This window comes from Acinonyx jubatus, chromosome E2, assembly GCF_027475565.1.
Source record: "Acinonyx jubatus isolate Ajub_Pintada_27869175 chromosome E2, VMU_Ajub_asm_v1.0, whole genome shotgun sequence".
Lineage (NCBI taxonomy): Eukaryota > Metazoa > Chordata > Mammalia > Carnivora > Felidae > Acinonyx > Acinonyx jubatus.
The window spans coordinates 13,471,487-13,498,639 of NC_069396.1; the positions used below are offsets into that span (position 1 = coordinate 13,471,487).

At 46.8% G+C, this 27,153-nt stretch overlaps 1 protein-coding gene across 9 annotated transcripts in view; it reads right to left on the bottom strand.

Moving 5' to 3' along the window:
• The window catches only part of HYDIN (HYDIN axonemal central pair apparatus protein), a 438,409-nt gene that overhangs the window by 83,490 nt on the left and 327,766 nt on the right, over nucleotides 1-27,153 (bottom strand). For all 9 annotated transcript variants that reach the window (XR_008293813.1, XM_053211099.1, XM_053211098.1 and 6 more), the window contains 10 exons: nucleotides 25,377-25,545; nucleotides 22,533-22,712; nucleotides 21,879-22,052; nucleotides 19,571-19,744; nucleotides 15,540-15,751; nucleotides 10,776-10,913; nucleotides 8,877-9,060; nucleotides 6,434-6,575; nucleotides 3,616-3,778; nucleotides 1,285-1,908 (listed from right to left, as the gene is read on the bottom strand). Coding sequence is in view for 8 of the 9 variants with exons in the window: in XM_053211099.1 (XP_053067074.1) it covers nucleotides 1,285-1,908; nucleotides 3,616-3,778; nucleotides 6,434-6,575; nucleotides 8,877-9,060; nucleotides 10,776-10,913; nucleotides 15,540-15,751; nucleotides 19,571-19,744; nucleotides 21,879-22,052; nucleotides 22,533-22,712; nucleotides 25,377-25,545 (2,160 nt within the window). In the remaining variant the exon portion in view is untranslated. The remainder of the gene's footprint in view (nucleotides 1-1,284; nucleotides 1,909-3,615; nucleotides 3,779-6,433; nucleotides 6,576-8,876; nucleotides 9,061-10,775; nucleotides 10,914-15,539; nucleotides 15,752-19,570; nucleotides 19,745-21,878; nucleotides 22,053-22,532; nucleotides 22,713-25,376; nucleotides 25,546-27,153) is intronic.

A 27,153-nucleotide genomic window follows, 5' to 3' on the forward strand; every position in this document is an offset into this window, starting at 1 on the left:
AACTTCCTTCTCAGCATGGAGCCCCTCAGAATAAGCATGCTATCTCTAGATTTGTCATCATCACAATGGTGTTACAGCCCACCAGAGCACCCGTTCTGTGGACCAAATGGGCTATTAGGCCAAGCAGGCAACAGTCTTCATGGGATCCTGGGTTTCTAACCTGCAGGGCAGGTGGCTAAAGACCTAATGCTTAGCTAGCGTTAACTCCCAGGGTTTGAATGTCTGCGAGGGAAAGGAATGAACAGTTTGTACCAATTGTTAAATTAATAGAGCCAGGGTTACCAACAGTCTAACCTGTGGCTTGGAGTGTGGAGAGAAAACAAAAAGGCAAGCAGATCATCTTGGCTATAGTACTGGAGCACAAAGCAAGATGAGAAGATGTTCTTTTTTTAAAAAAACATAATTCTAGGGGAAAAACGGCCATGATGCCTTATCTAAGGCTGAGTGGAGGCGGAACTGTAAAACGAGTGGTGGTGTGTCCTCCAACGGTCTTCTGCCCTTTGGCCCGCCTGGCCTGCTGCTGTGGGGCCAAACCACACCCTAATGTGCCCCCTTGCGGAATTACCCGTGTCCTCCCATTACCCTTACCTGCCATACATTCCTCCCAGGCTCTGTTCTCTCCTTGTTAAGGTTGTGTCTAATTTCTTACAGACGAAACCAGAGATCAGCAAACTGTGTCCCCCTGGTCAAGTCTGGCCTGCTACCTGCTTTTGTAAATGAAGTTGTACTGGAACAAAATCATTGATTTATATGTTGGTGGTGGTTGTGACAGAGACTGTATGACCCGCAGCCTAAACTATTTGCTTTCTGGTGCTTTACAGAAGTTCTTCCTCAGACAAAAGGCTATAGTAACCGTCTCCTTCAAACCCTTACCCAAGAGGCTTCTGGATATGCAATATTTTCTAGGGCCAAAGGCTATCTGATAAATAGTATGATTTCTGTCACTATAAGAACTTGTGGGAACAAGATTTTAAAGTAGTGGAGCCTCTTGCTTCACCCTACAGCGTACCTACCTTGCCAGCCTGTAACACCAGTATTATTGATATTAAAAATCAACCCTATAGACAGTTTTTTATGAGGTCAGATAGAGTAATTTAGATCTGTGGAGCTTTCTATGGATTTTCACCTAGAAACAGGTCCTTTTAGCCACTGTTGTCTTATATCCAAGGGATTAATCAGAGATTAACGGAATTAAGGGGACACAGAAAGAAACACCTTAATGGTAATTAGTACAATACCTGCTACCCCATTCATTACATCTGCATCCTGGAAAAGAGTCTGTACCTGATCCCCTTTGGGAAGCCTGTCATTGTCCAGGGCCTGCTTCCAGTTCAAGCCTTCCAGGTCAGGTGTCTGGATGTCTATTAATGGCACGCCTAGATCCTTCTTCCCCTCATGGTCCTCCTCCCCATCAGCCTCTCCTCCATCGCTCCGCTCCTCCAGAGCCCGGAGCTTCTCCAGACGCTCCCTCTCAGCCTTCTCCCGCTCCTGGCGCTCCTTCTCGGCTCTCTCCTTCTCTGCACGCTCCCTCTCCCGGTCCTTGCGGCCTCGGCGCCCACCCGAAGGAACCTGGCGCTGGTCATCAGCCTCGTGGGGTATGTCCTCGGTGCCCATGTGTTGCAGCAGAATGCCTTGCTTCCGGTCCCAGTACATGAGGATGTTCTGAACATCCTTGAGAGTCAGCTCATAGGTCTTAAACTTGTGGGCCAGGTGCTTGTCAGCATCCTTCAGGAGGTCCCCCTCACTGTCCTCTGGCTCCTGGACAAGGGGAGACCCAACCACGTGAGGGTCTGCCAGTTGGTTCCTTCTCTTCTTTGTCAGGTCCTCCTTCTCGGTTAACTGCTCCCTGATGGATACTTTCCTTTCTACTGCATCCATCTTGACATCTAGTTTGGAAAAAGTAAGAATCTAGGAGGCAAAACACATAAAACATGCTTAAAACATTTCTTTACTGGAGAACAACGGCATAAATGAGAGCAAGAGGATATTGTGTTTTGAAAGAAGGCCTAACAGAGCCCCAGGTGCCTCTTATAGACCCAGGGGCTATGTCTGTGTCTGTGTCATCTTGGGGGGTCCTTGTTAAAATATCCTCTCCACGGTCCTTCGTGGGGAACAAACAGGAGTTTAAGAATTTGGCTGTGCCCTGGCTTTTAAAAAATACCTATTTATTTAATTAACCTGGCCTAGAGAAACCAACTTCATTCTTTTTCTCCTGCCCTTTTAAACTTGCTTTGTGGGCTCTGATTTTCTTCCCCTCTGGATGGAATCCTTGGGGAGGCCCCAGAGGTTTTTGTTCATTCTTTGATGACATGAAGTCTAGCCGAATGTTCACTGCCTGCAGAGCAGCCCAGAACCCCCTTTCCCACTGAAAGTGCGCCTCCTCCATAAAGCTGGGCTCTGAGGCAGGCTCGCTGGGTTGGCTTCCCCCTTGCCTCAGCGCCTCACCGTACCACTCCTCTGTCTCATCTCCAACGCAGCTAGGAGGTCAGTGCTGGGTAGAGCTGTCCCCTGGAGGGGTCACTCACCTAGTTGAGTATGGAGGGGAGGGGCTTGGCTACTACTGTGTCTTTCTCCACTGTCAGTAGAGTCACTGCCAAGACACTGAATGTTCTGTCCGGACAACAGATTTCAGGCAGAGGACTCTGTGTGGAAGGAGCGGCCAGAGAGGGGCAGGGAAGGCTTGCCCTTGGAAGGTTGCAGGAGCCCAGCACAGAGCAGCCGGAGGCCAGGTACAGCAGAGAGTCCAGGCCTTCTTGCTTCTTGTGCTTGGTTCTGCTCCCAAGCCTGGGCCGTTTCTGCACACTCAGACCCTGCTCCTTCCTGAGCTCTACCTGACTGTGGCCGCTGAAGCCTAATTCCTCTGCCCTTGTGTCTGCTCAGATGTGGTCACTGTGCCTTGCTCATCTACTGGGACCAGTCTGCATCTTGTCTGGGAGTCTGGCTTGTCTGGCTTTAGCTTCACCCTCAGAGCACCCTCAGTGCCCACCAGCTGGCTAGCTACCCTCCCGGGCTGTGAGCACCACCCTTGGTGCTGTGTTGGCTGTTCTGCCTTTCCGGGTCATGGCCCCAGAGATGTGACTGCTAAGCTTGGCAGGCTGGTAAACTATCACTAGTTGTCTGCAAGGACAAGCTTATGTTGCAGTGCCTTCCTTGACCATTGTCAAGATAAGCTGTTGGTTGAACACCGGGGCTCTACTGACTTTGTGGCTTACTGAGGCAAACTGTGAATACCAGCCCATTCAGCACCATCCAGGGGACTTACGGGGAGGGCGGGGTACAGTGGAAAGTACAATGACTGTGGTCAGACGTAACTGGGGGAGGTCTGATACCCACGACTTTGTCTCTTTCAACCCCAGGCAGGGTTCATGGCTCTGAACCTCACAGGGTGGGAGGGAGGCCAAAATGACAGAATTACATAAAGGGCAGCCAGGGATCCTGGCACACAATCAGCCTGTGACAAATGTTGGCCCCTTCCCTCCTACCTTCTGCTCCACTGCAAAATCCAAACAGTATCAGGTCAATTTTGTGGAAGGGAAAGTACTGGATTGATGGGCTGGTTACAATGTATGCTCTCTCTGTTCTGCTTCTTGCTAAGGAGCAAGAGAGGGTTGCTACCTGCCGGTTTGCTGTTTGAGATTTCTTTGTGAGAGGTTCCTCCTTTACTGGTCCTTGCTTTGGCCTTTTGACCTTCCGTTTTAGCTCATCTTCTTCCTTTTGCCGCTCAAGCTCCTGCTGTAACTTCTTTTCATGCATCTCCCTTGCCAGCCTCTCCAGCTCCCTTCATCAAACCAAGCAGAGAAAACAGAGTTTAGAGCCTCTCCTGTCCACTCCCCCTAACTGGGAGTGTCCAGTGGAGGGACATGGGCAGAGCTTTCTTGGGCATAAGAAGAATGAAATGCAGGTAAAGAAATGTGGGTAAATAATGTGGGTAAATAGGAAGGAAGGAAGGAAGGAAGGAAGGAAGGAAGGAAGGAAGGAAGGAAGACAGGGAGGGAGGGAAGAAGGGAAGAAAGGAAAGAAAGAAAGTAGGGTCTCTGAAAAGTCATTCAGCAAAACTGATCACCTCAAACTCAACTAAGAGGAACTCTCAATCTGTATATCAGTCTTCTTTCATAGGAGAGCAAGGCAAGGGCTGAAAATAGCTTGATGTTAGCAGTTTTCAAAAAGTAAGTTGCTAAGATTGTTCTGATATCAGTTCAGATGTGGCTCAGCTTCCTATACTTGTTACATCTAATGTTCAGACAACATTAGAACAGAAACAGTGTTTTATTTATTTATTTTTTAACGTTTATTCACTTTTGAGAGACACAGAGACAGAGTGTGAGTGGGGGAGGGGCAGAGAGAGAGGGAGACACGGGATCCGAAGCAGGCTCTAGGCTCTGAGCTGTCAGCACAGAGCCTGAAGCAGGGATTGAACTCATGAGCCATGAGATTATGACTCGAGTCGAAGTCTGATGCTTAACTGACTGAGCCACTCAGGTGTCTCAAGAAATGGTGTTTTAAATAGCAGTCCCTGGGGCACCTGGGTGGCTCAGTCGGTTAAGCGGCCGACTTTGGCTCAGGTCATGATCTCACGGTCCGTCCGTGGGTTCGAGCCTCGCATCGGGCTCTGTGCTGACAGCTCAGAGCCTGGAGCCTGTTTCAGATTCTGTGTCTCCCTCTCTCTGACCCTCCCCCGTTCATGCTCTGTCTCTCTCTGTCTCAAAAATAAATAAATGTTAAAAAGAAAATTTAAAAATAAATAAAAAAAATAAATAAATAGCAGTCCCTAATGGCTAGCTTGGAGCCATGGTGGTGGATCTGAAAGCCACATTCCTTTCTTTTGTCTATCCCTTCCTGCTATGGATTCAGCTGGGCCTGCCCTGTTGCCAGTGGCAGAAGGGGCACCAAGGCTGGGATACCAAATATAAACAAGAGTGGAGGGGACAGCATTTCTGAAAGTACAAAACCCATCTGTTTTCGTTTCTAGGAATCCCTGGTTGCTCCTGGTTGCTGTGATTCTCTATCATCCACTGTAGCAGCTCATCATTACTAGGTGTGTGTGTGTGTGTGTGTGTGTGTGTGTGTGTGTGTGTCACACAAACAAGTCATTACTGAGCTTTGAGGATCAGATTTATATTTTCCAAGTCCACTATGAAATAAATTCCTGAAAGCAATGACCTGGATGAGAAAGAAAAGAGATTCCTTTGGAATCCCAAAGCTAGTATTTTTATACCTCTGGAGGACTGGGTTTGTTTGTTTGTTTGTTTGTTTGTTTATTTATTTAAATGTTTATTTTTGAGAAAGAGAGAGAGCAAGAAAGGGGGGGAGGGGCAGAGAGAGACGGGGAGAGAGGATCCGAAGCTGGCTTTGTGCTGACAGCACAGAACCTGATGCAGGGCTCAAACTCATGAACTGTGAGATCATGACCTGGGCTGAAGTCAGATGTTTAACTGAGACCCAGCCACCAGGCAGCACCCCCTGGGCATTTTTACAAGGGACCATGCAGATGAAGAAATGAGGGCATACTATGGGGGCAGAGAGGGCATAAAAGCTCTTTTGGGGTCATTTGGAGGAGTCTGGAGGTGGAAGGAGACTATGTCCCTCTACAGTAGGGCAAGTATCTTGGCTTTGCCAATGTGTGGAATTCTATGGAGGGTAAGCAATATACCCTCCTCTCCCAGCACGTTTGAAGGTCTGAGGGCAGAAAGGACACATATTCTACTGCTATCTGAGATAGCTTGAGTCTCCTGGGGCCCATGTGGTGTGGAGGGGATTCAGTCTTTCCTGTGTGGTTCCCAGTGATGGGCACAGAAAGTGGCTGAGAGACTGCCCAGGGTCTCTGGTGAACTGTCCAGGCCGAGGATCAAGTGGGACAGGTGGTCAGAACTCAGGGCACAGATAACATTACAGAAGGCCAAGATGATGGCTGGGGAAGGAGAAATGACTGAGTTCTGGGGAGCGACCATTAAGCTTATGTCAAGAGAGTGGCCCCTCAGTCACCAGCTGTGGACACCTGAGCACAGAGGCTGATGAGCCACACCTAGGGGGCAGTTGTCAGGAGAAGCTTGTGGGAGCCCTGGGAGAACAGAGGGGCCAGAAGTCCCCTGCCATTATATCATACAACCTTCCCTCTAGTGTCAGATGTCCTCCAGAGAGAAGGACAGGGAGGACAATGAAAGAAACCCTGAAAGGCTGCAGCAACCAGTCCCCTTGATGGTCAAGGTGTTTTCCTGCTCTTAGCAGGTCATCTTCCTTTCTCCCTTGGTCTCAGTGCTCCCCCGGAAGGTGATCCTCCTGTGTCTCCCTTGGTCACGCTGCTCCCCAGAAGGTGACCCTCCTGTGTCTCCCTTGGTCATGCTGCTCCCCCGGAAGGTGATCCCAGTCTCCAGGATGGGCTGTGTGTTACTCCTGGGGGGAACCACTTCCAGCCTGACTACCCCTTGATTCTGACCTCTTCTTCCTTTCCCGGAGGGCCTGCCGAACCTCTCGATTGAACATGATTTTCTCCTCCTCTGTCATGGCATCATATTCTTCCTCATCCATATTTTGGAGACGCTCCTTCTCTTTCTGAAGTGCCTCCCTGCGTTTGCTCTCTGTGGAGGGAACAGAGAGAGGAAAGTGAGGGAAAGTGACTCACTCACCAGCCTTGGCTGTAGGGCCCTCAATGGCTCAGCTCCCAGCCCACACTTGCTATGGAGTGTCTACGCCAGGGCAAGGGCGGCTCTGGTGCTGCGGGGACATTCTTGATCTCTGGTGGGCCTTCCTTCACTCACACAGTTCCAAAACTGGTCTCCATCTGTGCTAGACTGAATAGTAGTTCCAAAGATGTCCATGTTCTAATCTCCAGAACTGTGAATACGCTACCTGGTGTGGGGGAAAGGATTTTGCAGGTGTGATTAAGTTAAGGACTTTGCACTGGGAGACTGTCCCGGATTATCCGAGTGGGCCCAGTATAATCACAAAGGTCCTTATAAGAGGGGTGCAGGAGGGTCAGGGTCAGAGAAGGAGATGTGGCAATGGAAGCAGAGGTCAGAATGCTGTGAAGTAGGGACCATGAGCTGAGAAATGCAAGTGGCCTCTAGAAGCTTGAGAAGGTAAGGAAATGGATTCTCTCCCTGGAGCCTTCAATGAAACAGAGCCCTATGGACACCCCGCTTTAAGGACTTCTGACTTCCAGAAATGTAAGACAGCAAGTCTGTGTTATTTGGAGGCATCCAGTCTGTAATTTGCTACCGCAGTGATTGGGAAGTAATATAGCACCCACGAACTTCATACACTACAAACATATGTCGCCAGAGTGCTCAGGGTGACAGAACCATTTGCAGACCAAGGGAAACCATTTTCCACACCCTACAGATTCCAGGTCCAGAAGCATGGTCATGCCCAGCACAAAGGCTCTCAGATTCTTTTCTACAACTTCCACTTCTTGTAGGCCTGTGCTTTGGGCTCGGAGATGTGTATCTGAAGATCCTTCTCTGACACTTACCAAGGGCTAGGAACAGATAAGAATCAGGGTTCTTCCTCCACAGGCTGCCATGAGGATCATATAGGCAACCCTCTGAAGCATCTAGGCCCGTGCCTGGCAAATTCATAAGTGTTCAATAAAAATTAGATTTGAATGTAATAATATTGTTACTGGATGCTGCCTTGGGACTTTTTTCAAATGCAGAAGATTTCAGGGAGAGGATCCCATAATGCAATGGTGAAAAACCTCAATCCACAAGTAAATGAAAAAATGAAAAGAGATACTTTATTTCAAGTTGATGGTAACGGGGACATAAGCTTTCTGGAAAAGCAGGAAGTCGGAGGCTGGAACACTGCCAGGGATTTTCTTCCTGATTTTTCTCTGGATGAGAATGTAAGGAAGCAGTCTTTAAGTTCTGTGTAAGAACTAAGAGAGCTCAAGTTTGTAATTATTTCCTTAATGAAAAAGCACTATGATTTTCTTGGATTTTTCCAGAAGAGAGGTAAGGCCAAGTAAGGAAGGGCAGTGATGTCACCGAGCTGAGGCCAGAGCAGGAGTCTGCCTCCCGAGGAAAGTGTCACCTCCTCCCTTGGGGACCAAAATTTGCTAGGTCTGCTTATGACTAAATTGGGAACTCAAGCTAACATTACTCTGGATGTGTGTGTGTGTGTGTGTGTGTGTGTGTGTGTGTGTGTGTGTGTTTAATTTTCAATCACTGAAATTTTTTTCAAGCTACTGTTGTAATGACAGGAAAAAGCAAGGTTTCAGAGTTATAAAGACCTTACTAATTTGCTGCGTGATCTTACACTGTTGATGTCTCTGAGCCTCCTTTTCCTTGTCTGTAAAAGGGAGACAATGATCCCCAGAGGGTTACTGTAAGGATTAAATAACCCACAGTGCCATTTAGAGACATTTCAAGTGTACAGAATGTTGGCTGCAGTGCATGGGACACAGGAGGCTAAGATGTAGAAGCTGTTTTGTCAAGTTTATGAGCACTTCCAGTGTTTGCAGGAAATGTACAGTCCCCTTAAACAAAAACAACAAGCCAATCAGTCACCTGAGTCAGGATGGGACTTGTGATGTGTCCCCCAAGGGTTGGTTGTGATTACAGGGAAGATGAGAAGGGATGCAGTGTGATATTAGGGGGAAGGGAAACGTGTCTGTTACAAGAAGAGCTGGCTGGGTCCATTCCCTGTCCTGTAGTCTCCCGACAGGTCAGCCGCACCTCAGTTCCCTCAGGTGCAAAGTAGAAATAAGAACTTCTGGTCACCTTACAGGGCGGAGGTGAGCACCGATGACATGGCAGATGTAATAGTTTCATCTGCACAGTGGCTCAACGTGGTGGAGAAGCATTTCAAAAAGTGTAAGGCTCTGCTGAAAGGGCTGTTAGGGCTTGGGAAGGGCAGCCCAGAAGAGTACGGGGCCTTACCTTCTTGCTCCTTTTTGGCTTTCTCTTGGGCCTTCATGACTGTGTAATCCTGGGCCATGTTGATTACGTAGATGTGCTCCCGGTTGCCGATGGCCTTCAGCAGGCAGAGGAGAGCCATAGCCGGGTTCCGAGCAAAGAGGGTCTCAACGCTATCAAACACCACTCCGCGGAAGCAGTCACTCAGCTGAAACCAGAGAAAAGACAGTAACTAAGGCCACAGTTACCGGGTTCTCTATGGAGAAAGTTGCTTGTTCTTTCGTGGGTGGTTTTACTGGGGGCGGCAATGGTCTCTGCTGACCTACTGGGCCCCCATGTAAATGCCGTTAAACCACCCTTCCACCTGCTACATTCAACATGCTGTTATAAAATTTGAGAGAAAAATAAAAATATTTTATCAGTCATGCAAGAGCTTTATCATACGTATTTATAGAATAAAAGATTTCTCCTATCTCTACAGAAATAAGGAACGCAAACTAAACGTGAAAGTGAGGGTTTGGGCAGGTCCATGAGGAACAGGCAGAGAGGAGGGAAAGGCAAGGTATCCCCCCTCACAGAGTAACAGCAAGGGCACCAGTAGCAGGTGGGCCATTCAGATCTTTCAGTGGCGTTACTGCCTTGGCGTGTAACGATCTTGGTAATACTAACCACTGAGGAGCAGCCTCTGTTGTACATCAGTGTTACTCAAAGGATGGTACACAGACAGGCCACCCTTGGCCAGGAGCTGATCACTACCAGTGTTTGATGAGACCAGAATCTTGTGCCAGAATGTAAATCAACGACATCACGAAAAACACTATTTATTTCAGCTGCTGTTTTTTTGTTTTGTTTTGTTTTTTTTGTAGCAAGACTGTCGATGAAGGAAGCCACGCAAACTCCATGTTTCATCAAAGACCAGTACTTCGAGTAGCACTGCTCTGCTGGCTTACTTTGGGCTTTACCAGTGATTTAACCTGGGTACACGAAACACCAGCACACTTATCAGCTCACCTTGCTCAGGTCAGCTGAGAGTGACAGCACTGTGAACACAGTAGCCATCAAACCTTAACCTGAGTAATTTCCTGTGATGACATCTCCTCTTCTGGGAGCCTCAGGTCGCATTTTGTTATATTGAAATGTGCAACTAATATCGTGGCCTACTTTGAAAAAGCCAAAGCCAATGGACAACTCCAGGACCTGGTGAGCCGTTTAGCTCTCTGCAAACCATAAGCAGCAAACAGGCTTAGGGGTGTCCTCCCAAATCCTGCTGATCTTGTTTTCTTTTCTTTAACTGTACAATGCTTATGAAAACAATTTTTTTTAACTGGAAACGGTTATTGTGTTTTTTGACTTGAAAAGCAATGTAGCATTGTAAAATAATTCAGAAATGTATGAACAGAACTAAAAATCCATTATCCTGCTATCCAAAGATAACCACAGTTAATACACTTTCAGAGTTTTTACTGTTTGTATGACATACATTTAGACATATTTTTATGCAATTGTGCTGTACATACTATTTCATAATCTGCTTTTCTCACTTAATACATTGAAAACAGATTTTTACAGCAATTAATATGGTTCCAAATTCTAACTTTCCATGGCTCCATGTTATGATTTTTTAATATACCACTGTAGGGCTGTATCATGAATCTGATTTTTTTTTTTTTTAATATGTAACATGCTCAATGGTCCTTTAAGGAGAGTGACTTCAGGCGGCAGACTGCGCCAGGGCCAGTTGCCTAACAAGAGCTGTCAAAAGGACAAGAGCAAATGACTATTGGGGGTGAAGAAGCCCACCTTTCCTCTCCAAGACCCCTGGGTTCTGAGCCGCCATGGGTGGGCCGTGGATCGGAATCTCAGGTCCCAGCGCAGGGATGGAGTGTGAGCCGTGCAGCTCTGGGCAGGTGGGCACGGACGTACCTGTATGCGATCAGCCAGGATCTGGGTGAATAGGTCCTCAGGGAGCACACAGCTCACGAGCCCGGTCTCACCTCCGATACTGGGGCTGACACTGAGCCGGCGCTGTGCGGGCCCCGAAGGGAGAGGGCTGGAGGAAATCTGTCGAGCGGGAGAAGGATCAGGAGTTAGAATCCAGCTTGGTGTCCCAGCAGCTCTCATACTTACAAGCCATATGACCTCGTGGAAATCGTATAATCTCTCTGGGCCTCATTTCCTCATCTGTAAAATGGAGATTGCTTTGTAAAATGAAAGGTTTTCCTTAAAGAATTGCCTAAGCTTCAAGTGGGAACACTGTGAAAGGTGCTTTGTATATGTACACATTTGTTCATTCATTCAACAAATATTGGGCACCTATTAGGTACAAGGGGTCCCTCTAGCACTAGGGAATACAACAACAAACAACGCTGGCAATGTTGCTGCCTGTGTGGTCCTTATTTCAAATAGAGGAGACAGAAAAGGAGCAGGTGAATATCCAAATCAGTCACATAGTCTGAGATAGTGACAAGTGCTAGGGAGAAAAGAATGAGGTAAGGACATAGAGAACAGTGACAGGGTTGGACAACAATATGAAAGAATGAGATAAGATCCTGAGAGAAGAGTCTTTCTGTGAGGGAACAGCAAGCTCCTTGCACACGAGTGTGCTTGATGGGCTCTGGGGAGCACGTGGGAGCCCAGTGTAACTGTACTGAGTGAGCAATGGGGAAGAGGGTCGGGCTTAATTCAAGTCTAAGGCATAGTCAGGGCTTGCAGACCCCAGTAAGGAATTTGGATTTTATCCCAAGTGTTATGGGAAGTTGTTGGCATGTTTTAGGCAGACAATGATCTGAGTTTTATTTCTGAAAGGCCACTGTGCCTGCTGCACAGGTGAAAAGAGCAGAGGCGGGAAGACTAGTTAGACATCTCCATGGTCAAGGCAGGAGATGATGGTGGCAGGGACAAGGATGCCATGGTGGAAGTGGTGAGAAATGGCTGATACTTTCTCTAACATTCCATCCCACTAGGACTTGGGATACGATGTGAAAGAAAGAGGGGCACCAAGAATGATCCCTTGGGTTTTAGTCTGAGCATATGGGAAAATGGCAAAGTCATTAATTAAGAAAGAAAAAAAACTGGAGGAAGAACAATTTTTTGCCTTGTTCTGTTTTGGGTGAGGGGCAAGAGTCACTTTTCAGACACATACATTTTGAGATGTGTTTAAACCGTTCAACAGAGATAATGAATGTGAGTTTGCGTGTGTGAACCTCAGCTGGGCAAGAAATTGGGGTTGGAGGCAGAAATGTGAGGGGCACACACATCCTGAAAATATTTAAGTACTTAATTAATAAACTGGATGAGATCACCTATAGAGAAAAGGTAGATAACGAAAAGAAAAGAGCAGATGACTCAGTCCTAGCCTATTCCAAAAGCCTATGGATCTGGAGGATGTGGAGAAGCTGCAGGAGTAGGGGGAGTCCCAAATGAGGCAAAGGGGAAGGAGAAGAGCATGGTGGTGTGCTGGCCAGAAGCACGTCCAGGAAGAGGACTTATCAGCTGCTATGAGGTCATGTGAGGTGGACGACAGAACACAGGCCACTGGATCTGGCAAGATGAATGCCAGCGACCTTGAGAAGAGTGATCCGTGGGGTGGTAAGGACAAAGGCCTCACTGGGATAGGTGAAAGAGAGAATGGGGGTTGAGGATGAGGAGGGAGGCATGCAGCCATTCCTGGGGGGAACAGCCCTAAAGAGGAATTGAGGGACAAGGTAAGAGCTGGAGGGGGATCTGTGATGTCGGGACAGTGTTTTTAAAGACGGGAGGTAATAAAGCATGCGTAGATGCTGATGACAAGGATCTATAGGGCAAAAAACAAATGGGAGGGAAAGGGGATGACTGCAGGAATTCAGCTCTTGAGTGAGAAGGGGTGGGGTCCAGTGCGCATGTGCAGGGCCTAGGATGAGAGCAGGGGCAGTGACTCTGTGGCAGGGAGGGTGCAGCCTGGCTCGTTGGTCTGGTGGTGGGAGGATATGGTGATTGTCTTCTCATTGTTGCTGCTCCCTCCATGGGTCAGAAGAGAGATCATCAGCTGGGAATGAGGAAGAGGAAACGGTCTTAGGGGTTTGGAGAGTGACGACCACAATAAAATAGTTATCTTGAAGAGATGGATGGCAAATTTACTAGGGCAGACCAAAGGTCTGCTTGAGATTTGTGGTCTTAATTTTTAAATAAAGACCATTCAGGAGAGATGAAGATTGTCTCCAGCTGTGTTCAGCCGCTCTGCATGGAGGAGGTGGAGAATAGGCTGAAGTTTTGCTTGGAGAGTATGAGGAAGGGCAAGGGGGCAAGGGAATGCCTAAAGTGACAGACACAGATAACAAACCGAGTAAGATGGGGAGTGAAGGGGGTGGTAGGCAGTGAAGATGTGGACTGGAGTTTTGGATGGGACCAGTTACTTCTCATAGAAGTCATCTGGAAGGTTAGAAGATGGTAGTCAGGATGTAGGATGTGTGGTCTAGAGGTCTTAGAATTTATGGGTAATGATGAACAAGTTCTTGAACATGACCATGGCAGTGAGGAGCTGAGGTGGGCATGGGACTGAGAAATGAAAGTGTTGTATTAAATGTCATTCAAAAGATAAGAATTTCCAGGGACTGCTCTCCCAGAACATAGTGATGTATAAACAAATGACCTTATATTACAGTCATATCTTTACTATGTGACATATTATACATTGCTTTCCACTTGCAACATAAATAAACTTTAAGTCATCAGAGAGTTCATGCTTTAGGAGAGCTTTAGAAAACTGAAAAGCCATTTGTGGGTGGAGCATGCCAACAGAGTGACTGTTGTCCAAAGCATGAGTCCTGTCACACTGGAGCAGTGTGAGCAGCCATGTGGGCAGGGGTGATCTTGAACAGGCTCTGAGTTCCCTATTTATTGCAAGGGGATTGGGATCAGATTTAGTGTTATCTGCTGCCTTTGATATATTCTAAAAAGCCTTGCTTCACTGTCCAGATGGATGGAACCCAATCAAAGGAAATGATTCCCTGTTTAATACAAATGACACCCCGTTTAATACAAATATGAGTTTCAGTTCATCCATGAATACCATATTTGGTCTTGAGAAAGAGGGTTAAATGATGCTGCAAAAGAAACTGAGTCGACGGTTCCAATTTTCAAGATGTTAGAAGAAGGAAGGACGGAAACGAAGATGAGAGGCATTATTTGGCACAAATTCAGCCCCCCAGAGTGTCCCATCCAACCTGCATACCTCCTCTCGTGAGAAGACCTTGGCTTCCATTCCATCCACCTGCGCCATCCAACATGTGGGTCCTCTCCTGCAAGGGCCTTCACCTCCACTCTGTTTTCTTCAACAGCCTCCTCTGAAGTGTCCACCTCTCCCACTCTCCCTACCGCACTCTTGGATGGTAACAAGACCCACAGACTCTTCATCAAATCCTGTTTCATTCTGCTGCCCTCCTCTTAATTCCTTCTCTCCATATACTGCACTTCCCATATACTACTCTCAACTCCCTTGCCCCTTGTTCTGAGCACACTCGTGCCCTTGCAATGGTGACTTCTCTCTCTACCTCTGAATGACTGCTTAGGGAAATTTTGAAACAGCGAAGTTATGCCTTCCTGTCTTGGCTGGAGAATCAGCATTCCAAACTGTCTTTTCTTTTGTCCACCACCCATTTCTGGTTCTATTCCTCCCGGTGGACACATCAGTGCTTCGCCACTCTCCTCAACCATGCTGTGCAACACTAACCTCCTCAATGCTTCCTGCAAAGACTTTGCATCCTGCACGCGTCTTAGAGCCACTCAGCAAAGACCTTCTCCGCCCTCCGCTCTCCACCTGCCTTCCCCACACGCAGCTGTATCTGTTTTCACCTTTACTGACTCCAGAAGGAGCTGGCCCCCGTCCCTTTTGACTGTGCTTAGTCCTTTCCTCCCTGTCTCCTCCAGGAATCTCATTCCCTCTTGGGTGGATTGTCACCTTACACTCCTCCAGGAGCTCTTCTCCTTACAGACCTGCTTGTGCCTCCACCTCCTTTCAGAGAAACAACTCTCTTAACCCCAAATTTGCTCCTCTAACAACTAGTCTCTTTTCTTGTTCCTTGAAACATCTTGGAAGCCTACACTCACTTGACTCCACTTTCCCCCCGACAACTCATCACCTACCTCTCCACAGTGCCATCCACTGTCTGGCCACAGCACCTGCTATTCTGCCAAGATTGTTCTCAAAGTCCCTTGGCTGAGGCGCAAACTTTCTGACTACTTTATGACCTTCCATGACCCCTGTGCAGCCCTCCCACAATTCATATGAACGGTTTCATCCTTAGCATTCCTTTAGTATTAGACTGAGCCATATGAAATTGCCGTTCCAATGGTTGAATGTTGGCAATTTCATGCGGTTCAAGCCAATTCCTTTTACAAAGCTCTTTTGTCACCAATCTCATTTTATTGCAAATATTTGAATGTGTGGTTATCTCCTTCATCAGACTCTTAGGGCAGCTTAAGTGCAGCGATTTTGCTTTATCTTTATTTTGTTAGCATTCAACCCAGTGCCTATAACATTAAAGTCACTTGCTGAACGCCTGCCAGATGACCTCTCCTTGCAGGACCTGCACCATGAACCTGGTGAGGGCCCCCACAGCAATGGCATGATGCTGACATGGCTGAGGGGTTCTGAGGAGAAAGGGCAGGAGGAGGGATCCCACCCCTCTTCTGGGGAGCCCTGGTTTGTACCTGTGGCGTTTCGGACGCATGCTGGTGGTGCTGCTTCTGAGACCCAGAGCCATGGCTCTCCGCCTTGCTTTTGGCAATCATCATGCTCCCACGCATGGTCTTCGCCGATTTCGTTTCAGGGGACAGGGTAGATTCTGAGGTAAACTTGCCCAGGGTCTCACTGCTCAGATGTGTCTGTCCCACAGCAGTTTGGCCTGAAGCAGCCTCCTGGGCTACACAGAGAGAGTGGGTTTATATTAAAAGTCACCTCAGGATGATCAGGAAATAATAGTGGGGATGGCACAAATCCAAGCGGGTTTGGTGTGATTCCCTTGAGGAGCACACAGCCGTCTCCATCTGCAGCTGGCTGGGAGGGGCTGGAAGAAGAGGCTACACATGCTGAGGCTGGATGAGGACAGGCGAGTGGAGAGGTTGGACTGGAGTCCAGGGCTCTTCGCTGCCCATCTGCCCAGTGGGTCCCATGTTAGTCTGCCCCACTTCCTCTTCCAGCCCCGAGGGCAAGCATTTCTGAAACTGCTGGTCCACTGTAGCCCTGCCTTGGAAAGCTGACACCTCAGATGGGGTAATGCGGTTGTGCGCTAGGCAGCCTCCACGTTTTCCAGCTCAGGAAGACTTGCTAAGACTCCTTATTCCTTGTTGGCCATTTCCGCAAATAAGCCCTCAGAACTCCCTTGAGAGCGGTCACTATCCTTTGTCCCTCTGTCCCTCCCCTGAGAGCTGGTTATAGGTACAAGGACACCATACTGCACCTGGGGGTGTCAGGGGTCAAAGGGCATGAGGCCACCAGTGGAACAGCTGTACCAACATTCTGTTGGTTGGTCCCTCGTTCATCCAGGTCCTGTTACCCCCGGTGCCTCCAGGCTCTACCTGATTGTGATGGCTCCAGCCTCTTGCCACCTGTGCCCACTCACTTCGCCACGAGTCCTATGCCTCCACGGCCACTCCTGCCTCCACTGATGGCTGTAGGGTCTCTTCTGTGCTGTCCCCATGTCTGTCAGCCTCCCCTGCCAGCGGCGTCATCCTGCCATATCTTACAAGGCCAGCTCTTCCTGATATAATACTAATAAGGGTTTTCATTTCATCTCTCATTTCTTTCAAGACATCATCATTTCACCTCCTTTTTTCCTCACTGCCCAGCTTCTAAAACAGTAGTGTGGACCACATCTGTCCAATAGACGTATAATGTGTATGCAATTTAGATTTTCTAGTAGCCACATTAGAAAAGTACAAATTGATTTCCACGGTATGTTTAACCCAATCTACCCCAAATGTGATTATATCAACAAATTTCTACCTTGTTATTTTACAGTCTTTTTTTCCTACTACATCTTCAACTCCCATGTGCCACCCCCTACCCCCTGCCTGAACTGCCACCCCCAAGCAGCACATTTCAATTTGGACACCCATGTTTCAGGTGGCTGGTGGGTACTGCATGGGACAGGGACACACAGGGTTAGATTTACCACTTCTGCTTCAGGACAGCCTGTGGACCCCGCAGTGAACAGCCAGTGTAGGTTTGGGTTTAACCCCTCCATTGAAAGGGCTTTCTCCAAAGTGCCCAATGACCTCTGAACTGTGACCCACAGTGGCCCTCTCTCAGGGCTCATTCTATCTGTACTTCCAGCAATCTATGACTACATTCATTCATTGATTTGACACATTTTTGGAAGTATTTACTCTGTGTCTACTCTGTTCCAGGTACCAACCCAGGGGCTGGGAATGCATCAGTGAAGAGAACGAACACACATCCCTGCTCCCAGCTAACATTCTGGTGGGGTAGGGAGACAGTAGCATAAGGAAGTCAAGTAAATGGTGTATGAACCAGTGATAAGGCCTATGAGACAGACAAGGCCAAGGTGCCCAGACCCAACCAGGGCACTGGAGAGGTGTGCAAACCCTTCTTGCCCCTCCCGCCTGCAGCTCTGTTTCCTTGACTTCTCTGCATCCTGCTCTCCTGACTGCCCACCCCTCTGACACTCCCTCTGCCTTCTCGGCCTCCCTGGCTTCTCCTCTACCCACACTCCTCTTAAAATATAAGTGTTCCCCAATGTCCTGTCCTGCACTTTCCGTCCCTCTCCTCTTTCTGGAACTTTCTGGGCTGATTTTCTTTATTCCAGCAGGTGCACCTCTTACTTTCTTGAGGAAGACTCCCCCCGTTATATCTTTAGCTTGACATGACCTCCTCAGGTAGGAAGACCAAATCCACAGTTTCTTATGGGACACCAATACAGCTCCAAAGACCTCTGTGAAATGTAGTTTAATTGACAGAAAAGGAAACAAAATCTAAGAGAACCAGAATTATGATGTAGCTTGGGGTTCCCACTGACGGTAGGTGAAATACGCCATCCCAAAATATGACTATTAGAGTTCAGGATATGCCACCTCAAAATACGCTGCTTGCTTTTGAACTGTGGGCACTTGAAAAACAGCAAATGTGGGGAGAAGACTTCTCTGACCTTCTCTTATCTGTCTAAAGACAAGTGTCCAAAGGGAACTCAACTGTCACAAATCCCCACCCTGGGAGTTCCATCCAGCAGAGTGGACTGACTCATCACAGGAGAGGAGACACGCTTGTCATTAACTACTGTACCTTCGTCCATTGTTCTGTGGGTCCATTCATCTTCCCTAAGACTCATTTGCTCTCCCCTAAGAGGACTACCTCCCTCCTCTTCTCTCCCTGTGAAGATGGTATTTAATTCAGAATTCTAAGTCACCTCATTTCCTCCTGAGTATCTTCCATGTACACAGGAAGGACACATGTTAATAAACTTTTTTTTTCCTTGTTAATCTTTTATTATAGCAGTCTCTGCCAAGAACTCAGGATAGAGAGAAAATTATTTTTCCTCTCTTTCACTACTCAAAAGCTATTTTTCTGACCTTTTCAGCAAAGAATCTTCTATTTCCCTAAGCATTCTATGCAGAGGTATGGAAGGGGCATGTCTAAGAGCCCCAGCCACTTTTATCAATCAACCAGCAGGCATGGTGCACTATTAGAAATGATGTTATGCTGTTATGAATGAATATTTATTAAAAATGGTTCCTCTCAGAGCAATCACTCTACTTCAATGTATTTTCCCAATTGAGCAGCCATCTCCTGCCCTGTCGGTCCACAGACAACCTGATGGAGCCAGAATTCTCTACCTCTGGTAGGCAGGCCACACCAGGCCTCACTACTATGGTGTTCAAAACCTTAATTAATTTTCTTCTCCAACAAACTTTCTCCTTTTCCCACATTTCCTATCTTGGTAAATGACATCACTCTCTTCCTGGTTTCCATGACTGGAAATTCTAGGTGACCATCTGGAATGCCTCCCCATCTTTCAATTTCCTGCCATGCAGGTGCTAGGGGGTCGGCTGGCCCAAACCTGTTCACTGTCGGCATCTCCAGTGCTTCCTTTACAAGACATTACAAGAGCTGCTTTCCTAGTGTGGCTTTCTGACCATTTCTCCCAGAGGGTGATAACCGCCCGACTCCTCTGTTCCTTCAAAATAAAACCCAAATTCCTAATCTCGGCATCAAGGTCAACCAAGATGGGCCTGAGCCTGCCTTCCCACCTCTAATTTACTGTCAGCTTCCTTGCTTTCTTGGGCCGGAATGTACTTGACTTCATCTTTGCCTGTCCTTTAAAGCTCATTTGCATGAAAGCTTCCCCAGATCAAGCTGGTTGGACCCCAGCCATCCCAAAGTTGCCCTTTCACAGAAGTCAGTATTCCTGTTACATTATTTCCCTCTGCTCTGAACAAGTCCATGTCTGTTCCCCTTCCACAAGTCACCCCCAAAAGTGTGGGCTGCCTCTTATTCATGGTCCTGTTCCCCGTAGCACCAAATGGGTGCCTGTCTGGGCAGCGGGGAGAGCCACAGATACTCAGTGAAGACAACTCTTCCCTGGGCTGTAAGTTGGCAGTATGTTGTAAGTCAGCTTTCAACCAGGCTGGGAGAGAAAAGCTCAACGGGGGACACAGAGAAGATGGGTATCAGCAGCAGGCTGCCGGCCACTTGACCACAGAAAGTCAGGGGAAAAGGCTCTTACCAGACTCTTCTCCTTCCTTCATGGACTGCTCTATGGCTGCTCTGATACAGAGCTCACGGGCCCGGATCCCCGGGATGTTGCTGCCATCAGAGATCGCTTCAAGCACGATGGAGTCGATGTTCAAGCAGGCTGCATTGTAGTACCTGGCCATGCTGACTGCAGTGGCTGATTTCCCTGAAAAAAAGGTCAGGAGGCTGAATTTCCTGGCTCTCAGTTGCTTAGTGTCTCTAGACAGAAGAAGTTTCTAGAATGGAGGCCCCTGTAGAGAAATCTCTCCAAGCACTTTGCCTCTATGTCTCTTGTGTGGCCACAGATGGCAGCAGAAAAGAGAAAGGAGATCGGAACCACAAGTCAGGACCACAGATTCTTGTCCTCATTCTGCCACCCATGTGTTGTGCACCGTGTGACGGCAACACGTTTGCTCTCTGGATTTTCTCCTCAGTCTAGATGGTAATTCTATCAGATGACCTTTAAAAGTCGTGTAGCTCTACTGTCTCTGATTCTAATGGGAAGACTTTTTTGGTTTAAGGAATAACTTGTGTTGATCTTTCTTTTCTCATTTCAAAATATCTGCTTGTTAAAAAGAAAGCAGAAAATTCAAAGAACAAACAGGAGGGAAGGAAAAAGAAGATCCATAATTTGCTTACCCAGAGATATTACAGTTAGCATATGGCTGCTAAGTATGTATATATAACTACCTTATTTATATTTCTTATAAAGAAATGGGTTATGTGGTAGGCTGAACAATGCTCTCCCCCCCGCCAAAGACATCCACATCCAAATGTCTGAAACCTGTGAATATGTTACCTTATGTGGTAAAGGGGGTTAGCACCTTCGATTAAGTTAAGGATCCTCATATGGGAAATTATCCTGGATTATCTGGGGGGGCCCAACATAATCCCAAGGGCCCTTATAGGAGAAAAGCAAGAGGGTCAGTGTCAGAACAGGTGATTATGATGAAAAGGAAGAGAGACTGGAAGATACTATGATACTGGTTTTGAGGATGGAAGAAGGGGCCACAAGCCAAGGAATGCAGGTAACATTTCTAGAAGCTACATAAGGAAAGGAAATGGGTCCTCTCCTAGAAGCCTCCAGAAGGAATGCAGCTCTTTTGATACATTTTAGACTTCTGACCTTCAGAAGGAAAGTAAATTTGCATTGTTTCAACTTACTAAATGTGTAGTTATTTGTTATGGTACCAATAGGAAATTAATCCAGATTACAAATCCTAAGTATCACATTTTTCTTACTTAAAATGATGTACCATGAACGTCTTTCTATTCATTTAGTACATTTCTATGGCACTTAAAGAAATTGTGGTGATATCTGTACATAACTTACCATTTTAACCATATTTTAAGTTGCATAAGTACATTCATACTATTGTGTGATCATCACCACCATAGGCCTCCAACACTTTTTCATCTTCTCAAATGGAAACTCTGTACCCATTAAACAACAAGCTCCCATTCTTCTCCTTCCCAGTCCCTGGAAACTACCACTCTTCTTTCTGTTTTATGAATTCGACCACTGCAAGCACTTCATGTAAGTAGAATCATACAGCAATTATCCTTTCGTGATGATTTCACTTAGTATAATATCTTCAGTGTTCCACTATATTGTAGCATGAATCCGAGTTTCCTTCTTTTTTGAGGCTGAATAATGTCCCATTGTACCGTATTTTGTTTTTCCGTTTATCTGTCAGTGGACAGTTGGACTGTTTCTACCTCTTGGCTATTGTGAGTAAGGGGTGTACAAAACACTGTTTATAGTGGCAAAATAACTTACTATGTGGATGCACTAAAGCTTAATTAACCAGTCTTCTATACTGAATGCTTCAATTGCTCCCAAGTTTTTATGATGCTAAGCAGCGCTGCAGTGAATGTTCATGCAGTTAATCTTTGCCCACATCACTAAACAGATTCTTAAGGTAAGCTTATAGAAGTAATATTTCTAGCTCAAGGAGCTTGTGCTTATTTCCCCCTCTCCTCTTGTTTTATCATTTATTTTTATTTTTTCCCCTCCTCTTTCTAAAGAATTTAATGTCTTGGATTTTTCCCTAATATTATTTTAAAATTATTGGAAGAATATAAGCTCAAACAACTCAGAGATATATTAATTAAAAATAAGGTGTCCCTGCTCTTTCTCTAACACTGTTTCTCTGAGATTGGCAATTTAATAGTTTGGGGACAATCCCATGGTATACAAATCAAAAAAAAAAAAAAAGAGTCTTTTGTTATCTCGAAAATTACATGTGCGAACTTCACCATAACCCTTAAAGTGACAACCCTTGGGAGCTGTGGCATACCCGACAAGGGTGTCCCGTGGATGATAATGGCGATGCCCTTCCTGTTCTTGGCCATGCGACCTTCTGCAGAAATATCAATGCCCAGGTGGCGCGCGATCGCCTGGCTCACTGGGTTGTTCTCTACTTCTCCAACCTCTTCAGTCAAGTGGCTGTCAACACTCTGTATCTTGTCAGCTGCAAATTAAAAATATACGTGTACAAGTGCATGCCCATGGGCACGCCCAGAATTCATACAGTCTGATGGAAAGGAGAACCACTTTTTCTTTTTGAACACTGCTGCGGCACAGTGGCAAATTAACTGCTGCACATGTTGTCACAGTTCCCATTCCCCCCTGCAGTGGATGGGAAGTGCCCTTTATAGCTGATAATTTGTCGACAGCTACTGGAAGTGAAAATACAGATACCCTTATTGACTGTTAATTCCATTTCTGGGGGAATATCTCCTGCTGAAAAAATAATACTGGAAACTAGCTGAATGTGCAACATTAAGGGGAATGGCTGACTAAGTGATGTCATATTCCTACTACAGAATTAATACACGGTAGTGCTAAAAGGCTCAAGGATGCATTTCAGGGAGAAAAGTAAAAAGGCACTGGACAGTCTTCCCACTTCTCTTAGAGAGAACTGGTACAAAACATTTAAATGTTTGGTTACTTTGAAACATTATTTTTTCCAGGCTTTCTTCATCCTCCTCTTCATCTGGGTAGGTCTTGGACTCGACCAGGGGAATGTGCCGTTCTTCAGGGTTGGATGTGACAGAGATCCCGTGGCCCAGTGAGGTCCTCTTTGTACTGCCAGAGGTGCCTTGTTCTGATGAGGGCATATCTTCCTCTTCTGCCCGAGAAACAAAGAACAAACACATGGGGGAAGTGTTGGGAGGGGGACAAGGGAGACAGGTATGGAAAAAGAAAGAGACAAAGTGGAGAATCGCTGACCTGGTTACCATCACCCTGGACTAGCCAAAGCCAAGAAACAAGATCTGCAGTCAGTTGGCTGTTAAGAAGGTTCTCTGCCCAGGGGCACCTGGGTGGCTCAGTCACTTAAGCATCTGACTTAGGTTCAGGTCATGATCTCGTGGTTCGTGCGTTGCAGTCCTGTGCTGGGCTCTCTGCTGTCAGCACAGAGCCTGCTTCAGACCCTCTGTCTCCCTCTCTCTCGGTCCCTCTCCCATTGGTTCTCTCTCTCTCTCTCTCTCAAAATAAATAAACTTAAAAAAAAAATTTCTCTGCCCAGAGTGTTTCTACATCTTAACATTAAAAAGACTAAAATTATATATTTTCTCCAGAAAATTTAGAAAATGCAGAAGAGCAAGACGTATACAATTCATCTGCAAAAGAGATGTAGATAGAACAAGAAACAGTGACCGAGGAGTTGCAGCTGGACTTTATGATACCAGGACCGCAGAGCTGTGGACTCTCAGATCCTTAATTTTAAATTTTTCAAAGCTGAACTTGGGATCATGTTGTATATACCAATTTGTAGCCTGTTTTCCCCCTAAATCTGTCATGAACATTTGTCTATGCCATTGCCAAGTACACCTACCAATCTGTCTGCCTAGAACCCTCCTCACAATTTCAGTGGGGGTGTTGGGCTGTGACTGTACAAAATGACCCCCTTTACCGGGCCTGTTGACGGGGGTTGACACTGTCTTTGTTTAGAGGTTGGATCTGAGGCAGAGAGGTCGGAGGTCTCCCGTGACTGGCTTCCCTGGCCGTGGTGCGGGAAGCAGGGAGGATGGTCTGCACGTGAGCAGAGGGAGCACAGGCTCAGGGAAGCCCTGGGGAAAAGCCGAGTATGCACCTTCCTGGCTCCCTCTGAACCCGTGGGTCCCTGTTCTCGGCCAACTTCCAGTGGGCCAAATGAAAAAAACGAACCCACAACTGTACTGTGTAAGGACGGGGACGAGAGCAACAGGGTCCTTCTCTGATTTTGTGATGCCCTTTACACACGGCAGCACCCCCAGCTTTCTGTCCCAGTGGTTCTGAGTTCCAGCGTCTCCCCTCCCACCACCTTCCTGGTTGTGGGCTCTCAAAGACAGGGCCTGTTTCACTGATCTGTTTACAGTGCTTCAGCTCCATTCTTGGAACACTGTGGATGCTTGTTATAGGCTTAACTAGTTACCCTAAAATTCTTAGGTTGAAATCCTACTCCCCAGTACCTCAGAAAGTGGCTATGTAATAAAGTTAAAAAGGGGTTATATGGATGCCCTATTCCACCCACACTCCAGTATAACTGGTGTTCTTTAAGAAGAGACTAGGACAGACACAGACAGAAGACCATGTGAACACCAGGGGAAGACAGGCAGCTACAAGCCAAGGAAGGAGGTTCTGCAGACAATGACCCAGCTGACACCTGGATCTTAGGCTTTGAGCCTCCTGAACTATGAGAAAATAAATTTCTGTTGGTTAAGCCACCAAGTCTGTGGTCTTTGCGATGCCAGTTCTGGTAAACTAATAGTGCTCAATGACACTGACCAGGAGATTGAGGGCAAAGGTGGTCTTCTTCTCTCATCTTCTCCTTTTAGGACAAACTAGTATTCTCTGACTGGCTCCCTTGAGAGATAAGACAAGCCCAAGGTCAGGAGAAAATGGACTCCATTCCATTCATTCATTCACTGTCATAGCACATGTTATTGGGCACTGCGACGTATCAGGTGCAGTTCCATGCTTTGGGGTTACAAGTGGGGAATGCATGATCACTGCCTTTATGGGGGCTTCTTATTGGGGGGGGGAGACAGGTATGAAGAAAACAATTACACACGTGATGACTATTACACAGAAGAACAGGGAGGGCACATTTCCAAGATGAGGGCATGATAAACAGGAAGGAGAAGCATGCATCACGACAAGCTGCACGGTGCTACAGGTCATCAAGGACCCCTGATGCTCAGGTGCCCAAAAGGGAGCCCATGGATGGGTGGTGGGGTAATACAGGAGCGCTGGGCCAGAAAGGGGCACATTATGAGAGCACAGTCCAGTTTTATGATTGGGGTTTGGCTTAAAGACCGTGGAGGGCAACCTCATCCTTGGGGGAACCCCCACTCCTGACCTCTCTTAGGACACCAAGTTGTACCCTGTGTGACATATTCAAGCACACACAGAAGCCACGGAGTACAGTGGTTACCGTCGTGGATGCCAGAGTCAGAGAGATCTGGGCTTGAATCCTGACTCTGCCCCTTCACACTGTGGACCCGGTGTCTCAGTGCTTTAGTCTCTCAGGTAAGTGTGTAAAGCCTAAGTGTTCTTCTATCCCTCTATTAGCTGTTTTTAAGCCTGAACTCCCCACTAGACTCTAGTGGGAGCAGAGCGTATCCCTGTCTCTGCATTCATACTGTGGGGAGAACAGGCCCACTTTGTGCCGTTACAGATGAAATATGTGAGGCACCAGCATGCGCCCAGCATGTGGCAGCTGCTCGGTAAGTGGCCGGCCTCCCAGCAGGGACACATCCAGGGCGCCAGCGCAGTGGCTGAAGCCGGGCTCTCGGCCCTGAGCTCTCACCGTTTTCCTGGGCCAGACTCTCCAGAAACTTCGCCTTCATCTGTTCCTCTTTGGACCGCTTCATCTCCTTAAAGTACTCATAAACCTCTGGGGGTAGCTTTTCCCCCGGAACACGGGGAGGCAGCAGCAGGGTGTTGTAGGAATCATAGCCCTTCAGCATTCGCAAGATCTGCAAGAGGACGACAGGAACTGCTGCTGGGTGTGCTAGAAGCTTTCTCCTGACAGTCCTCGGAGGGTCTGCTTACCCACCAGGTAAAACCCCTGCTCCTTCCTGTACAAGGGGCCTTTGGAGAGGTCTAGAAAGTAAGGCCGGGCCCTGAAGCTGGGGATACAAGATCTTGATTTTTGCCCCATTTGAGCCCAGGCATTTCATATGTGGAAGAGAATTTTCCTCTTATTTTACAAACATCATATACTGTTTTTCTTTCTTTTTTTCCCTTGACAAAAGTACAGAACTCCATTATCCACTTTGAGCTACACGTTCTTGAAAAACACTGTAGTTAGAAATGTTATACAAGGGAGGAAGGTGGTTGTCTCACAGAGGATTCAGGGAGAAACAGATAAAATGGTATTAAGTATGTGTGTGCATGAGTATGTGTTGGGGGTATGGGGGTAGGGAAGGAATATGTATTAGGGTTATCAGACAAAATACAGGATGCCCAGTTTAATCTGAATTTTAGATAAACAGTAAATAATTTTTTAGTACAAAAATGTCCACATAAAATAAGTCATATGTTTTTTATCTGAAATTCAAACTTAACTACGTAATTTGTTTTTCTTTCTACAAAATCTGGTAACCCTAGTGTGTATGTATATTTATAAAACCAGTGCAACAAGGTTCTAGAAAGCAATCACTTCCTGTATGGCCTAATTTATGTGAAAAATCTGTTTTGTTGAGTAACCTTTCTCCAGGATCATTATTTTTGGTTGTGTGAAAACCACCATTAAGAAGCTCATTCTAAAATTTATATGGATGAACAAAGAGCTAAGAATAGTTAAAACAACTGAAACTAATAATCCTATATGTTAATTATACTTAAATATAAAAAATAGTAAAAAAGGGAAAAAGAATAGTTAAAACATTAATGAAAAAGAAAAAGAGAGGATCGCCCTACTAGATATTAAGACTGTTGAAGCTGGAGTAACAGACAGTGTGGGACTGATGTTGGGATAGACAAACTGGCCAATGACACGATATAGAGAAGAGAGCTTGGAAGAAACCCACTCATACATGGAGTTTGATTCAGGAGACAGGTGGCATGGCAGGTCAGTGGGTGAAAGGAAGGAATATTCCAAAGACTGGGTGATGGAGACATACAATGGCCTGGACAACTTGCTTCAACTGGGGCAATTCTAAAGAGACAGCCCAGCGGTAGAGCTTCCTGTGGGGTCTGCTGAGGTCTCTGCTGTAATCTCATCACAGCTCATCTCTCTGTCCGGCACTGCTTGCCTTATTCTTCACTGGTGTTGCTCCTGAGAGGGCTCCCTACCAAATCTGCATACACATCTCGGAGTCTTAGACTCTGCTTTGCATTGAACCTGGCCCACAACAGAGGATGCAGTGCCAACATAAGCCATTGAGCGTTTCATGAATACCTAATGAAAACATTCCTTTCCAGAGCGACAAATTCCCCTTCTGAGAAAAACTTTGAGATGCAGAATCTAAATTGGGCAAAGCATAAATATTACATGTAAAGAAGACAGAAGATTTAAAGGCTGAGTTGGGGGAGGGTCCAGAGGAAGCAGAACCACCTTAGCTAAGCCATTCCCAAATTCC